Raw genomic sequence first — 15,025 nt, 5'->3', positions numbered from 1 at the left:
TTTAGGAAGGAGGACAAAAGAGCTAAATACTGATTAAAATAAAAAGTGAGGGAACTGTTTTTCTTATTGTGAAAATAATCATTTTAAAGATAGACCTTTAAGAAGTAACTATTTTTGCTAAATATGAATAACCATGCAGTTTGGGATTTAGAAGTAACTCTAGCGGTAGAAAAACTTTTTTTACTGTTTTCTAGGACAGCACTGTCCAGAACAAATTACTCTTGTTGGCATGATTCACCAGTTATATAATTAGATTAAAATGTCAGCTAATATTTAAATATTGTGAGCGTTTAAACTTAGCTATCAAATATTTTGTGTTAGACTAGTGTGGTACTACCCACTTCAAGAAATACTTTTTTCTGTGAAGGCAGGACTGTTAGAGAGAAGAAAGCTGTTGTGGGCCGTCCATCAGTGGAAAGTAAGCACTGCAGATATTTCTGGTGTGTGCAGATTGAATGAAGCCTGCAAATCATGTGTTTATCTGCAATTCAATCAGTAGCATTAGCTTGCTATTTAATGTACTATTTTAACCAAATGAAAAAATTGGCTTAGAAAATTTAAATTTTTCTTCCCAGAAAAAAATAAAATTTTAAAATAATCTTAGAATACTCTGTTTTAGTTCTGATTTCCCCCCCTTTAAAAACCTTTGCCCTTTTGCCTGTCATGAGGTATTTTTATTCTTTATCTGAATTAATTTTGCCAATATTTTTCTTTCTACTGCATAGAAGATTAAAAAGGACCCTTATACAGCCACTATGGTAGGATTTTCCAAAGTCACAAACTACATTTTTGATAGTTTAAGAGGCAGCGATCCTTCTGCACATCAACGACCACCTACAGAGATGGCAGATTTTCTTAGTGATGCTATTCCAGGTTTAAAGATAAATCAGCAAGAAGAACCAGGATTTGAAGTCATCACAAGAGTGAGTGGAGTTTATATTAATATAGCTCTTGTATTTTAGCAGGAGAAATGCTTTTTAAAGTGTACTGAATGTTATAGAAATAGTGTACTGAATGTACTGAAAAGTGTACTGAATGTTATAGAAATAGAAACTCCATTTTGGTCATACCTGCCTCTTTCTCACAATCCTTTATAACTTTTGCTCACTAATATATCTAACAACTAATGCTTGTCCTGCCACCAAATTCGTGGTTTCTTCTTCGTCAACTACTACTTACACTTCTCTGTTCATCAGTGTTGGATCTCTCTTCTTTGATTACCTTTTGATAATAATGAACAGGTTGTTTGTTTCATTGAGTGTATAGCAGTGAGTAAATAGTAAGCCTTGCATGTTGCCCCTAGTTCTGTTCCTTATTTTTGTTTTCTTAGACACTCTGCACAGGCAGCTAGTCAGGACACTACTCGTGGGCTTTTATTCTTATGTGAATCTTTTCTTTTTTAAGTAAGATGGATTTTGGCCTTGAATTATGGCAAATCTTTATATATGCTCAACAAGACTTGAATTTGCTACAATTCTAGGCTGCACATAGTTAGAACATTATAAAATATCTAAATTGTAGTACTTAATTAAAGGGCTTATCTTGCAAATGGCATTTTAAAATTACCAACATCTGTTAATTGAATGAAAACCTGTAGAAAATGCCAAGTAGAGCTAATGGATCATGAATCAATTCTGAGAGCTACAAATTTTAGTTTGGAAAAAAAGCTAATTTTAAATATGATTAATGGAATAATACTCTTTTTTAATAATATAGCATACTATTTAGTGTGAAGGGTCTGTTTTAGAATTTACATGTTGAATGTTCTGTACTTATGTAATTGAAACCCAAAACAACAAATTTTTTTTGTTTCTGAATTTATAACCCAGTTATTTGTGTATTTAGTAGGAGGGCAAAATGTATGGAATGCTATTGCAGTTTATAAACTAAACATTGGAAACTAAGGGAAAATATTAGAAATGTTAGAACTTATGTCTGAGTAATAGTATTTTAATTTTAGTTTCTATATACCTTGATTTCATTTCACTTGTTAAAGGTGTACTCTTTATTGCTTATCTTTTTATTTTAGATTGATTTGGGCGAACGACCTGTTGTTCAAAGGAGAGAGCCAGTATCATTGGAAGAATGGACTAAGAACATTGATTCTGAAGGAAGAATTTTAAATGTAGATAATATGAAGCAGATGATATTTAGAGGGGTAATTACTTTAGTATTTTAAACTGTTGGTATTCAAGTTGTCGTTTTCTTTTGGGAGGTGGGAGAGATGAACTCCTTTTTGATGAGTGTTGCCTTAAAATCCCTGTAGGACTGAGTGAGGTGTTTGTGATGTCCCTGAGGGTTGGGTTGGAGGGATATACCACTAAGCCTATGGAAAGGTATTCTTTCTTACTTGAAGTTCTGTGGGTTATATGAAGGAGGCATTTGTGTTCCTCAGTGGTAGTTGCCTTATCTAGTAAGGATTGGGTTTAGAAAGACTAATCAGTTCCACTGTCTGCTATACAGTCTACTGTCCACTCTTCATTGTTTACGCCTTCTGGCAGCTGCTTACATCTTCAGAATCTAGAAGTCAAAAACAAGGTAGTTTTTACTGAATTGAGTTATTTTTATGTACAGGCATACCTCGGAGGTATTGTGGGTTCGGTTACAGACTACTGCAGTAAAGTGAATATTGCAAATAAGCGAGTCACTCACATTTTTTGATTTCCCAGTGCATATGAAAATTATGTTTGCACTATACTGTATTAAGTCGATTAAGTGTGCAATAGCATCATGTCTAAGAAAACAGCATATGTATTTTAATTAAAAAAAATACAAAACAAAAAAAAATAACAATGACATCAAAGATCACTGATCACAGGTCACCATATCAAATACGATAGTAAAGAAAAAGTTTGAAATATTGCGAGAATTACCAAACTGTGACGTGGGGACATGAAGTGATCAAACGCTGTTATAAAAGTGGCACTGGTAGACTTGTTTGGCACAGGGTTGTCACAAACCTTCAATTTAATAAAACATGCAATACCTGAGAAGTGCAGTAAAGCAAAGTGCAATAAAATGACGTATGCCTATATAAAACTATCTCTTAAATAGTAGTTTTTCTGTTTATGTGCAAGTTTTGTGAACTTAAAGTATTGCATTCATTTTTTACAAATGTGTTTAATATGCATGTTTTCTTCAGGGACTTAGTCATGTGTTGAGAAAACAAGCATGGAAATTTCTTCTGGGTTATTTTCCTTGGGACAGTACCAAAGAGGAAAGAACTCAATTACAAAAACAAAAAATGTAAGTAATGGTCTTTTGTGTGCTCATTAAAGAAATCCAAGTAACTCATCCATATAAAGTGGAATAGACTAGGGTAGGGGAGCATATTTTTATTTTCATCTTTTTAATTTAAATATTGTGAGCACTGTAGTTAATTTCAAACCAGAAACACTTATTAGAGGGACTTCATTGCAGTTACATTGGTGAATATGTAGAATGATGGTAAAAAAATTCTAGTCCCCTTGTATAAACATTTTAAGCATACAAAGATACATTTTAAGATATAGATTTTTAAATATATCTCATTTATCTTGATTGATTTTTATAATTTATTATGAAATTATAAAAATGGCTCATAAGTGTATTTGCTATTTAGGTTAATTACCTTTAAATTATTTTCCTGGTGCTCTTATAACATAAACTGGCCTTTTTTGACTTGAAAAGAAACACAGACCAACTTCCCAGGTATACTTATTCCCAGTTTGTCAGTCTAACCTTTTATTTAAAGCTCACTTTCAATCATTATGTGTATATTCAAACTCAGACAGTCCTTTCTCTTTTCAACATGTTTGCCAGTCCTTCTAAGACATTTTCACATCAACAAGTTTCTATAGTAATCTGGTTGGAAAATGGTACTCTTATGTCACATTGAAAAAAAAAAAATCTCATAGGTTTGTATTTGTAATTATTCGGAAACTTTAGTGGCTAAAGTATTTAATGAGTGGAATAATTTTAGGTCTGATATTAAGGACTGAAGTAAATGTTTCCTTAAAATCATACCTAAATTATTCTAGTAGTTTAAATAAAGTTTATGACATGTATAAGATTTTATTTTTCCTTTGATCATAACTTTAAACATTTCACTATCATATTTATAAATTTACATCTCACTAGCACCATAAATGCTTTGATACATTAAATTTGTTTTTTAGGTGTTCAAATAACCTTTTTTGGTATAAAATTGTTTTCTATAGTGATGAATACTTCAGAATGAAACTACAGTGGAAATCTGTCAGCGAGGAACAGGAGAAGAGAAATTCGAGGTTAAGAGATTATAGAAGTCTTATTGGTAATTTTTTCTTAATTTTGAAAATGCATGAGAGGGTTGCATGGAAGTGTTGATAAGATTTAAGAAATGCAGGTATATACTACAGAGTTAGGGGCCAAATGAAAAATCAGAGGCTTGTGGCAAAGATTCTTACCACGAAAATACCTAGAACCTCCTAGGGCAGCCTTCAGAATGTGATTTGGGCACTCTTTCTAGCTGCAAAGCCTCTATCTGGCTCTCTAGCCCTCCAAGAAAGCTGACATTGTTGTGAACTTGGGCCAGATAATAAAGGTTATAAAACTTTCTCTCAGAGAGGAGGAGATCAGGATGGTGGAGTAGAGGACGCAGAACTCACCTTCCCCCTCAAACACATAAAAAATCATCTACATGTGGAACAGTTCTCACTTAAAACTAACTGGAGACTGGCAAAAAGACTCCTGTACAGTAAGAAAGATAACACACGATATTTAGTAGGAAGGAAAGAGAAGTGATGAGGTTGGGACCTGTGTCCCTGGGAGGGGACTCAGAGGAAAAGGGAGATTACATGGGTGGAGAGCCTCCTTGGGGAATGAGTGGTCTGAGCCACATATTGGGCACCCCAGTCCTGGGGTCCAGCAGAGGGAAGACGAGCCCTCTTGGCTGGTTGGAGGGCTGTGAGACTAACAGGAGGGCTGTGGGAAGCCTGGACTCTGCTCTTGAGGAATGTGCGCCTGCTTGCTTGCTCCTGAGGCAGGGTGGAGGGGGTGGATTGAAGACTGTACAAGTGGCTGGTTGGTTTCCTGTGACCGCCCCAATGCACACCCTGGCTTGAGCTAAGCAAACACCCCAGCCCTGCTTGGGAGATCGGCTGTGAGACACAGAAGCAGCTCAGACCTGAAGCAACATATGAGCAGGGTGGGGGCAGCCATTACTGGCACTTACACAGGCGGAACATCAGAAGCAGTGTGAATGTCTGACCCTTGCTGGACCACCGTAGCCCATGCCCCTACACACTCAGAATGCCCACACCAGCCCTTCCTGTTCCAGCACTGTCCCCGGTGGAGGAGATACATGGGAGTGCACACTCAGAGGGAAGGAAGCGAGCTTGGACCTGGCCCTGTCCCTGAAAGGGAGGTGACAGCCACCAAGCAGAGGGGAAGCCCCAGGTCACACCTGGCTCTGGCCCTAGGCCCTTCGTCTCCCACCACACCTCCTACCAAGGTGATAGCTACCAGCATGCTCTCAGGAAAGATGTGACCCGTGTTCAAGTCAAATCCAGCTCTCCCTCCAAAGCCACTGGGCACATGCTAACTGTATGGGGGTTCTCCCACATATTGACACCCTTAAACGGTTTCTCTATGAAATTAGGTGAAAGTTAAGCAAAATGAGAAAACACAGGAATTTGTCTCAGTCGAAAGAGTAAGAGAAAACCCCTGAAAATACTCATGAAATAGAAATAAACAATTTACCAGATAAAGAATTCAAAGCATTAGTAATAAGAATGCTAACTGGGGCTTCCCTGGTGGCTCACTGGTTGAGAATCTGCCTGCCAATGCAGGGGACACGGGTTCGAGCCCTGGTCTGGGAAGATCCCACATGCCGTGGAGCAACTAGGCCCGTGAGCCACAACTACTGAGCCTGCGCGTCTGGAGCCTGTGCTCTGCAACAAGAGAGGCCGCGATAGTGAGAGGCCCGCGCACCGCGATGAAGAGTGGCCCCCGCTTGCTGCAACTGGAGAAAGCCCTCGCACAGAAACGAAGACCCAACACAGCCAAAAATAAATAAATAAAATAAAGAATTATTAAAAAAAAAAAAGTAAAGAAAAACCTCATGATGCACTCATTTAAAAAAAAATGCTAACTGAAGTAAGGAAAGTAATAGATGAACATAGTGAGAATTTTAAGACAGAAATAGAAAATATAAAAAAAGAATCAGAACTGAAGAATACAGTGACTGAAATGAAAAACACCCTAGCAGAATTAATAGCAGACTGGCTGATATAGAAGAACACATAAGTGGTCTGGAAGATAGGATAATGGAAATCATCCAATCAGAACAGCAAAAAGAAAAACAAATTTAAAAAATGAGAACAATTTAAGGGACCACTGGGACAATATGAAATATACCAACATTTGCATTATGGGCGTCCCAGAAGGAGGAGAGAGTGAGAAGGGGTTGAAAATGTATGACATTTTTTCACAAAACTAGAACAAATAATCCTAAAATTAATGTGGAACTACAGAAGACCCCAAAATGCCAGAGCAATCTTGAGAAAAAAGAATAAAGCTGGAGGTATTATGCTCTCTGACTTCAGACTATACTGCAAAGCTACAGTTATTGAAACAGCATGGTACTGGCACAGAAACAGACACACAGATCAGTGGAACAGTATAGAGAGCCCAGAAACAAACCCATGCTTTTATGGTCAGTTAATCTACAACAAAGGAGGCAAGAATATACAATGGAGAAAAGACAGTCTCTTCAATAAATGGTGCTGGGAAAACTGGAGAGCTACATATAAAACAATGAGATTAGAACATTTCCTCACATTATATACGAAAATAAACTCAAAATGGATTAAATACCTAAATGTAAGGTGTGAAATCATCAAAATTCCTAGAAGAGAACATAGGCAGAGTACTCTTTGACATAAATTGTAGCAGTATTTTTTTGAATCTGTCTCCTAAGGCAAAGGAAACTAAAGCAAAAATAAACAAGTGGGACCTAATTAAACTTGAAAGCTTTTGCACAGCACAGGAAACCATTGACAAAATGAAAAGACAACCTACTCAGTGGGAGAAAATATTTGTAAATGATGGGATTGATAAGTGGTTAATATCCAAAATATATAAACAGCTCAAAAAAACCAGACAACCAATTAAAAAATGGGCAGAAGACCTGAGTAGACATTTTTCCAAAGGAGACATACAGATGGCCAACAGGCACGTGAGAAGATGCTCAACATTGCTAACCATTAGAGAAATGCAAATCAAAGCCACAGTGTGATACTACCTCATACCTGACAGAAAGGCTATCATCAAAAAGACTACAAATAACAAATGTTGGTGAGGATGTGGAGAAAAGGGAACCCTTGTACACTGTTGGTGGGAATGTAAATTGGTGCAGCCACTATGGAAAACAGTATGGAGGTCCCTCAAAAAACTGAAAATAGAATTACCGTGTGATCCAGCAATTCCACTTCTGGATATATATCTGAAGAAAATGGAAACACTAATTTGAAAAGATACATGCACCCCAATGTTCATAGCAGCATTATTTACAATTGCCAAGATATGGAAGCAACCTAAGTGTCCATCAACAACAAATGAATTGGTAAAGATGTGGTATGCGTGTGCGCACGCATGTGCGCGCGCACGCACACACACACAGCGGAATATTACTCAGCTATAAAAAAGAATGAAATTCTCCCATTTGCAACAAAGTGACTGGACCTAGAGAGTATTACGCTTGGTGAAATAAGTCAGATGGAGAAAGACGAATACTCTGTTATCAATTATATATGGAATATAAAAAAATACAATGAACAAATGTGTGACAAAACAGAAACAGACTAATAGATATAGAAAACAAACTAGTGGTTATCAGTGGGGAGAAGGAAGAGAGGTGGGCCAAGATAGGGGTAGGGAATTAAGAGACACAAACTACCATGTATAAAATAGATAAGCAACAAGGATATATTGTACAGCACAGAGAAATATAGCTGTTATTTTGTAGTAACTTTAAATGGAGTGTAATATATAAAAATTTTATCACTATGTTATATACCTGAAACTAATGTGATATTGTAAATCAACTATACTTCAGTTAAAAAAAAAGAAATCAGAATGGAAAGTACATTAAAATGTGTGTTTAATATTCTTGGTCGTTCCTCTTCCAATAAGAATATGAGTTCAGTCAGTATAAATACTGATATATTTCATCTTGAGTTCCAAAACATGAATTAAAAAAGAAGTGTTTAACTTGTTAATTTTCATTAAGAAATTATTGTTATTCCTCATTACAGAAACACCTTGTGTTTATTATAGAAAAATTAGAAACTATAGATGAGCAAAAAGAAGAAAATAAAAATTTTGTTTCTGTCATTCAAAGGTAACAACTATGGTTAAGAGGCTTTGGTTTATATCCCTCCAGACCTTCTCTTAATATGCATAAATTTAATTTTTAATTAAATAAATGACTCCAGATAGTAAATTTTTTATCAGTATTTAAGAATTGAGTAACTATTTACCTGGGAATATCTATTCTCTAAAAAAGAGATACTTGATAGAATTTTACTTTAAAAGAATTAGACTTATTTCTAAATAATTACTGGGTTGTCTGGCTCTTATGATAAAGGCCAGGTTGGCATAAGTTACTGAAGGTATGCATAATTACTGCTGTATATGTCTACCTGATAACCTCCATTAAACAGATAAGAAAATTGAAGCATTGAGAGCATAAATGACTTGTCCAAGTCACATGGTTAATAAGGGCAGTACCCAGTATTAATGCTGTTAAGTATTTTACATAGCCTCCATATAATTTTAGGATAGTTTTTAATAGTAGTGGAACTTATTTGTAAAATTCTTATGCTGTATTTGGTTTTGTATATCTATAGCTTTATAAATAAAGATAGAGGGATGTTTTTATCACCACGGTCATCACCACCATCCTATGGAAGAAAAAATTCTGTAAATCGTAGTTAGAAATCCTAACATAACTGAGTGATTTGGCAGCTTTTGTGTAGACATAAAGACAAATTTCAATTTTCAGTCGAAAAATAACTTTTTTTCCTGAAAAATAAATTAGACCAGAATAAACTGTGTCCTTCCTCTGGTTAAGACAAAAGGTTGGGGATCTTGAGGCATGGGGTTATCTGAAGTTTCCAACTGAAGCCTCCTGTTATTTTCTGTTTCAGTAGGGAAAATGATAATGGACTGTTTCTTCCTGCTTGGAAGTATTGGGACTGAAAGAGATCTTAGAGATAAACTAATCCAGTATGTTAAGCCTTTTCCTTCCACATGCCATACTCTTCCCTTTTTGTCAAGCAACAGCAGTGATGACTCTGATCTTCTCAATCTTTCTTGTGTCCTATTTTCACTGTTTCCATGAGATTGGAAGAAAAATTTAGATGTTTTATATGCCCATTATATAATTTGAATTGAGACAAAATTTAGTCCAATTTTCTCATTTTTAGCAGATAATAAACTTGAAGCTCAGAAAAGGTTAGTAAATTGTCTTAAGTCATCTATCTAGTTAGTTCCATAGCATAGACTCCTTCATAATCAGATCTAATTATTAAGTGGCCTTTCAACTATACTGTGCTTTCTACTAATAGAAGTATATATACATTCATTTTAAAACATTTTTTTCCTGTAATATTTTTTCCCAAAAGTATTCTTCAGGAAAAATTACCAAAAGCTTTTTGTTGCTGTTTTTTTTGTTTGTTTTGGTATAAATTCTCTGTATTGAAAAAAAATACACAGATAAGCTGTAGGCCTTGTGGATCATGCCAAGAAGTTGACTGTCAAGTATGAAGAGGAACTATTGGAGTATTTTAAATAAGATCATTATATTTTAAAGTCATTTTTTCTGCTCTGTGGAAATTGGATTGAATCAAGGTAAGAGTAGGAACAGGGAGACCAATTAGTAGGAATGACTCCAAAGCAAGAGATGGTGGTGGTGGAGATGTAGAGAAGTAGATGGATTCAAGTTATATTTTGGTGATAAAATTGATAAGACTTTCTGATGTATTAAATGTGGGTTATGAAGGGGAAAGAGAAATCAGGGATGGGACTACATTTCTTGGCTTGAGAAATTGGTCATTTGGTGGTGCTACTTACTGAGACGCCTGAGGTATAGTGAAATTGAATTAGATGTTATATATATATATCTTAAGGTGAGATATACAAATGGAATGTCAAGTGGCTAGTTGAATAATCTGGAGTAGTCTGGGTAGGATATATAAATTTGGGTATTATCAATATAAACATCCATGGGAATAGATGATGTCATCTAGGGAAAAAAGAGGTAGATAAGAAGGCCCAGGAATCCAAGTCTTCAGAGCACTGTTTCCTAACTTTGGCTGCATGTTAGAATCACCAGGAGTCTTTTTGGAAATCACATTGATTATTTTAATCATATGTTCATTCATTTAATAAATACTTACTTAGTGCATATTATATACGAGGCTCTCCTTTAGGCACTGGGAATTCATCAGTGAACAAAACAGACAAAATTCTTGTGGGGAAGAGCAGACAGTAAACAAGATAAGTAAGTAGCATATGTGGTATATTAGTGATAAGTGCTAAATAAGAAAAATAAGGCAGGGAGGATGGTTAGGAAATTTAATGTGTGATGTTGCAGGTTTAACTTGGGTGACGAGAGAAGGCTTTTACTGAGGATGTTATATTTGAGTAGAAACTTGAAAAGGGGAATGAGTGAGCCATGCGGATATCTAGGTGATGGGCATTCCAAGCAGAAAGGAACAACACGTGTTAGACTTGTTTACATTACATTCCAGGGTCTCTGCATGTTTGAAGTACAGCTGGGAGGTGTGGCTGGAGTGAGTTGGTGTAGAGTATAAAACTGATGAGGTCAGAGAAGAAACAGTGGAGGAATAGGTACAGATCACATAGAGCCTTGTAGTGTATTGTAAAGACTCGAACTTTTACTATGAGAGAGATGGGAAGCCAATGGAAGATTTTGAGCAGAAGAGTAACCTAATCTGACTTGTTTTTAGCAAATCACTCTGGCTACTATATGGAGAATAGCTCTGGGGGGCAAGGTGAAAGTAGAAAGACCATTTGAGGCTATTGCTGTAATTTAGATGAGAGATGATGGTTGCTTGAGCCAGGTGGCTAGCGCTTGAGTGAAATTTGAATAGAGACTTAAAGAAGCAGAGGGTGTATGCTCTACCACTATCTGGGTGAAGGACATTTTGGGCAGAGGGGAACAGCATGGTCTAGACTTGTTTCTGCTTTAGGACTTCCACATGTTAGAAGAAGAGCAAGGAGACCGGTGTGGCTAGAGTGGAGTGAGTCAGGGTGGGGGGTGGAGTGAGTGGGTGGGAGATCTCAGTGTTGGTTTCTTCATGTATTTTGGAGGTTTAACAGATACATCAGTGTCAGACAAGAGAAGCAAATACTCAAGAATGACAGAGTTTTTAAGGTGAGCAACTGAAGGTATAGAGTTGCTGTTTTTTATTAAGACAGGGAAAACTATGAGAAGCAAGTTTGGAGGGGAATATTTGGAGTTTAGTTTTGGACATATTAAGTTTGAGAAAGCCTATTGAATGTCCTTAAGAGTAGGAAGTGGATATATAGGGCTGGAATTCAGAGGACAGCTAGGGGCTGGGGATAGAAATTTAGAGGTTATCAACATATAGATGGTAGGAGACTAGATGAAATTGCCAAGGGAGCGAGTGCATTTAGAAAAGAAGAGGTCTGATAACTTGAGCCCTGAGGCACTTTAACTTACAAGTAGGGACAATTAGGAAAAGAGACTGAGAAAAGAACCAGAGAAAAAGGAGAGAAAACATGAGAGTTTGTCCTGAAGTCAAGTGAAGAAAGTATTTCAAGAAGGAGTGACTGGGATGTCAAGTAAAATGAAAACTCGGATTGACTGTTGAACAGAGTAATAAGGAGATCACTGAAGATTTTGATTAAAAAGGAGTTTTGGTGGAGTGGTGGATGTGACAGCCTGACTGGAGTGAGTTCAAGAGGGAATGGGAGTAGATGACATGGAGAAAATGTATACAGCTCTTTGAAGAAGTTTTGCTGTAAACAGTCGGGAAGAAAATGGGGCGGCAGTTAGAGGGAAAAGTGAGGTTAAGAAAGGTTTTTATGATGATGAGAGAAACAATGGTATGGTTGAATGCTGGGTGGGAATGGTCCAGTAGGAGGAAAAACTTGTGAAACTAGAAAAGGAGGCAAGAATTAACTAGAGCAGTGTCCTTGAGTAGCCAATAGGGCATGGATTTCATGCACAAGAGGAGGTATTTGATTGTAGCCACAATCATGGAAGCTCATGTATAATGATAGGAGAGAAGGGAGACTTTGGGTACAAGTGCAGTTATGTGGTTAAAATAGTGGGAATCTGTGGAAGTTCTCTTTGGATAACTTCTGTTTTCTCAGAAATAGGAAGCAAGATCCTCAGAGCTAAGGTGTGGGAGAAGATAACATGTTGGAGGCTTGAGGAGAGAGGAGAAGATGTAAAACAGCTATATGAAAAGAGAGAGGGAATGCTGAGGGAAATAGAGCGTGATTGCCAGGCAGCATTAAGGATCCACTTGAGGTTAGTGATAGTGAATATAAAATGGATCAGTCAGCATGGTTGTGCTTTTCTTCAGTCTTTTTTAGCTACATCAAGTTAGATAGAGAGTTGGATTTAATGAAGACCTTTTAAAAAAAATTTCAGTGCTCATTTTCTTTCTAGGAATAGTTTCTAGAAATATTACTTCCCTTATATCATTGTAAAATTTTTTAAATTTATTTTATTTATTTATTTTTGGCTGCGTTGGGTCTTTGTTGCTGTGCGTGGGCTTTTCTCTGGTTGCAGCGAGCAGGGTCTACTCTTCATTGCGGTGCGCGGGCTTCTCAGTGCGGTGGCTTCTCTTGTTGCGGAGCACGGGCTCTAGGCACACAGGCTTCAATAGTTGTGGCTCCCTGGTTCTAGAGCACAGGCTCAGTAGTTGTGGCACACGGGCTTAGTTGCTCCACAGCATGTGGGATCTTCCTGGACCAGGGATCGAACCCGTGTCCCCTGCATTAGCAGGCGGATTCTTAACCACTGCGCCACCAGGGAAGTCCCTTTATATCATTGTTGATACCTTTTTGTTTTCTGCCTGGCATGTCAGTACTAAATAACTATACAAGAGGAAAGAGAGACAGTTCATGAGGGCACAAGTAACTTTTTACTGTGTTTAAAACACCTATTAAGGCAGATATTCTATATTGGCATTATGACTATGTAAATTGTGCTTGAGTTAATAAAAAATAACTTACCATGTACCTCTATCAACTATGATATGAGAATGAAACATTTTGGTGTTTTTAAATAAAATTTGACATTTATAGCATTTTTTTTGGTATTGCTTTTCCTTGTTTGAAAAATGTATTCACAGTTCTATAGATATATGCTATATTTATATTTATTAAGCTATTTTAAGATAGCTTAACAAAAAGCTAGAATATTGTCCTGCTGATTTTTTTTTTTTAATTTTTACTCTCTCCCTTCCCTTTTTTTTTGTTTTAAATTAATTAATTAATTTTTTTTAGCTGTGTTGGGTCTTCGTTTCTGTGCGAGGGCTTTCTCTAGTTGTGGCGAGCGGGGGCCACTCTTCATCGCGGTGCACGGGCCTCTCACTATCAGGGCCTCTCCTGCTGCGGAGCACAGGCTCAGTAGTTGTGGCTCACGGGCCCAGTTGCTCCGCGGCATGTGAGATCTTCCCAGACCAGGGCTCGAACCTGTGTCCCCTGCATTGGCAGGCAGATTCTCAACCACTGTGCCACCAGGGAAGCCCTGTCCTGCTGATTTTTAAAATGCCCTTATAGAATCTAAACTCAAGTCACGTTAGATTCTGCTTTGTTGTAAAATACCTCCTCATCTCTTCACAGCAATTATTGAGAATGTTTTCAGATTATTCAATTTAATGGGGGGGAGAGGACAGTTATAACTTTTAAACAAAATTGATTATAGAGTAAATTAATCACTTTAAATTTCTTTAAATTATTTTTTCGTAATTTACTGAGGGATTGAAGTCTGGGGAATGCCTTTTTAGTTTTAAGGTCTTTCACAGCAAGATGCATCTAGCAGGTATCAGTGTTTGTTAAATGAATTGTCAGTACAACTTGAGATACACTCCTGGTGATGTTTCTAAAACTGTTTTTAATGTCTTAAAATCATTTCCAGAAAAATGTGGATTTTCTTTTTTTTCAAAATTAAAATAGATTGCTTATTTTATATGTAAACTATTTATTTTATATGTAAACTGAATAATGTATATATGAGAATGAAGAAGTAATTTGTCCTAAAGATGATTATGGAACATGACAAAGAAGTTGACAGTACTTCTCATAATGAATGAAGCAATTATGAATGAAACAAATCTCTTTGATTACACTTGATTGCATAGTAACTGTTTTCATTACTGTTTTCATATACTACTGCCCATCACATGTATTCATGACTGGCATTTTTTTTTTTTTATAAATTTATTTTATTTATTTATTTTTGGCTGCTTTGGGTCTTTGTTGCTGTACGGGCTTTCTCTAGTTGCAGTGAGCGGGGGCTACTCTTTGATGCAGTGCGCGGGCTTCTCATTGCGGTGGCTTCTCTTGTTGCAGAGCACAGGCTCTGGGCGCTCATGCTTCAGTAGTTGTGGCTCGCGGGCTCTAGAGTGCAGGCTCAATAGTTGTGGCGCACGGGCTTTGTTGCTCTGCGGCATGTGGGATCTTCCTGGACCAGGGCTCAAACCCATGTCTCCTGCACTGGCAGGTACATTCTTAACCACTGGGCCACCAGGGAAGCCCATGACTGGCATTTTTATTGCTAACTAATGTGAACTATTACTTGGTGTTGGTTTTAATTAATTGAATGTATTTCGTGCTATTCAATTAAAAGATTTCTATGTTTAGATAAAAATTGAAAAATATTTAAAAATATACCCAAGAGGAGGTTGACTGACTTTGGAAAAAAATTCCAAAATGTTACTTTATTGCATATCTGAAATGGAATTTGATGAATTTGTTCATTTTAAAAGCTTGACAAGAG

The 15,025-nt window shown here is 36.8% G+C and overlaps 1 protein-coding gene across 5 annotated transcripts in view; it reads left to right on the top strand.

The window, feature by feature from the left end:
- TBC1D15 (TBC1 domain family member 15) overlaps window positions 1–15,025 on the top strand; it is a 71,458-nt gene that overhangs the window by 39,916 nt on the left and 16,517 nt on the right. For 3 of the 5 annotated variants that reach the window (XM_082418958.1, XM_082418959.1, XM_082418956.1), the window contains exons 7-11: window positions 368–418; window positions 726–923; window positions 2,030–2,158; window positions 3,143–3,246; window positions 4,200–4,294. In XM_082418958.1, coding sequence (XP_082275084.1) covers window positions 368–418; window positions 726–923; window positions 2,030–2,158; window positions 3,143–3,246; window positions 4,200–4,294 — 577 coding nt within the window. The remainder of the gene's footprint in view (window positions 1–367; window positions 419–725; window positions 924–2,029; window positions 2,159–3,142; window positions 3,247–4,199; window positions 4,295–15,025) is intronic. The other 2 variants (XM_082418960.1, XM_082418957.1) reach the window with 1 other exon arrangement.

The sequence above is a fragment of the Balaenoptera physalus genome (genome assembly GCF_965194825.1).
Source record: "Balaenoptera physalus genome assembly, chromosome: 13".
Classification (NCBI taxonomy): Eukaryota; Metazoa; Chordata; class Mammalia; order Artiodactyla; family Balaenopteridae; genus Balaenoptera; species Balaenoptera physalus.
This window is presented reverse-complemented; position numbering and strand designations above follow the sequence as displayed.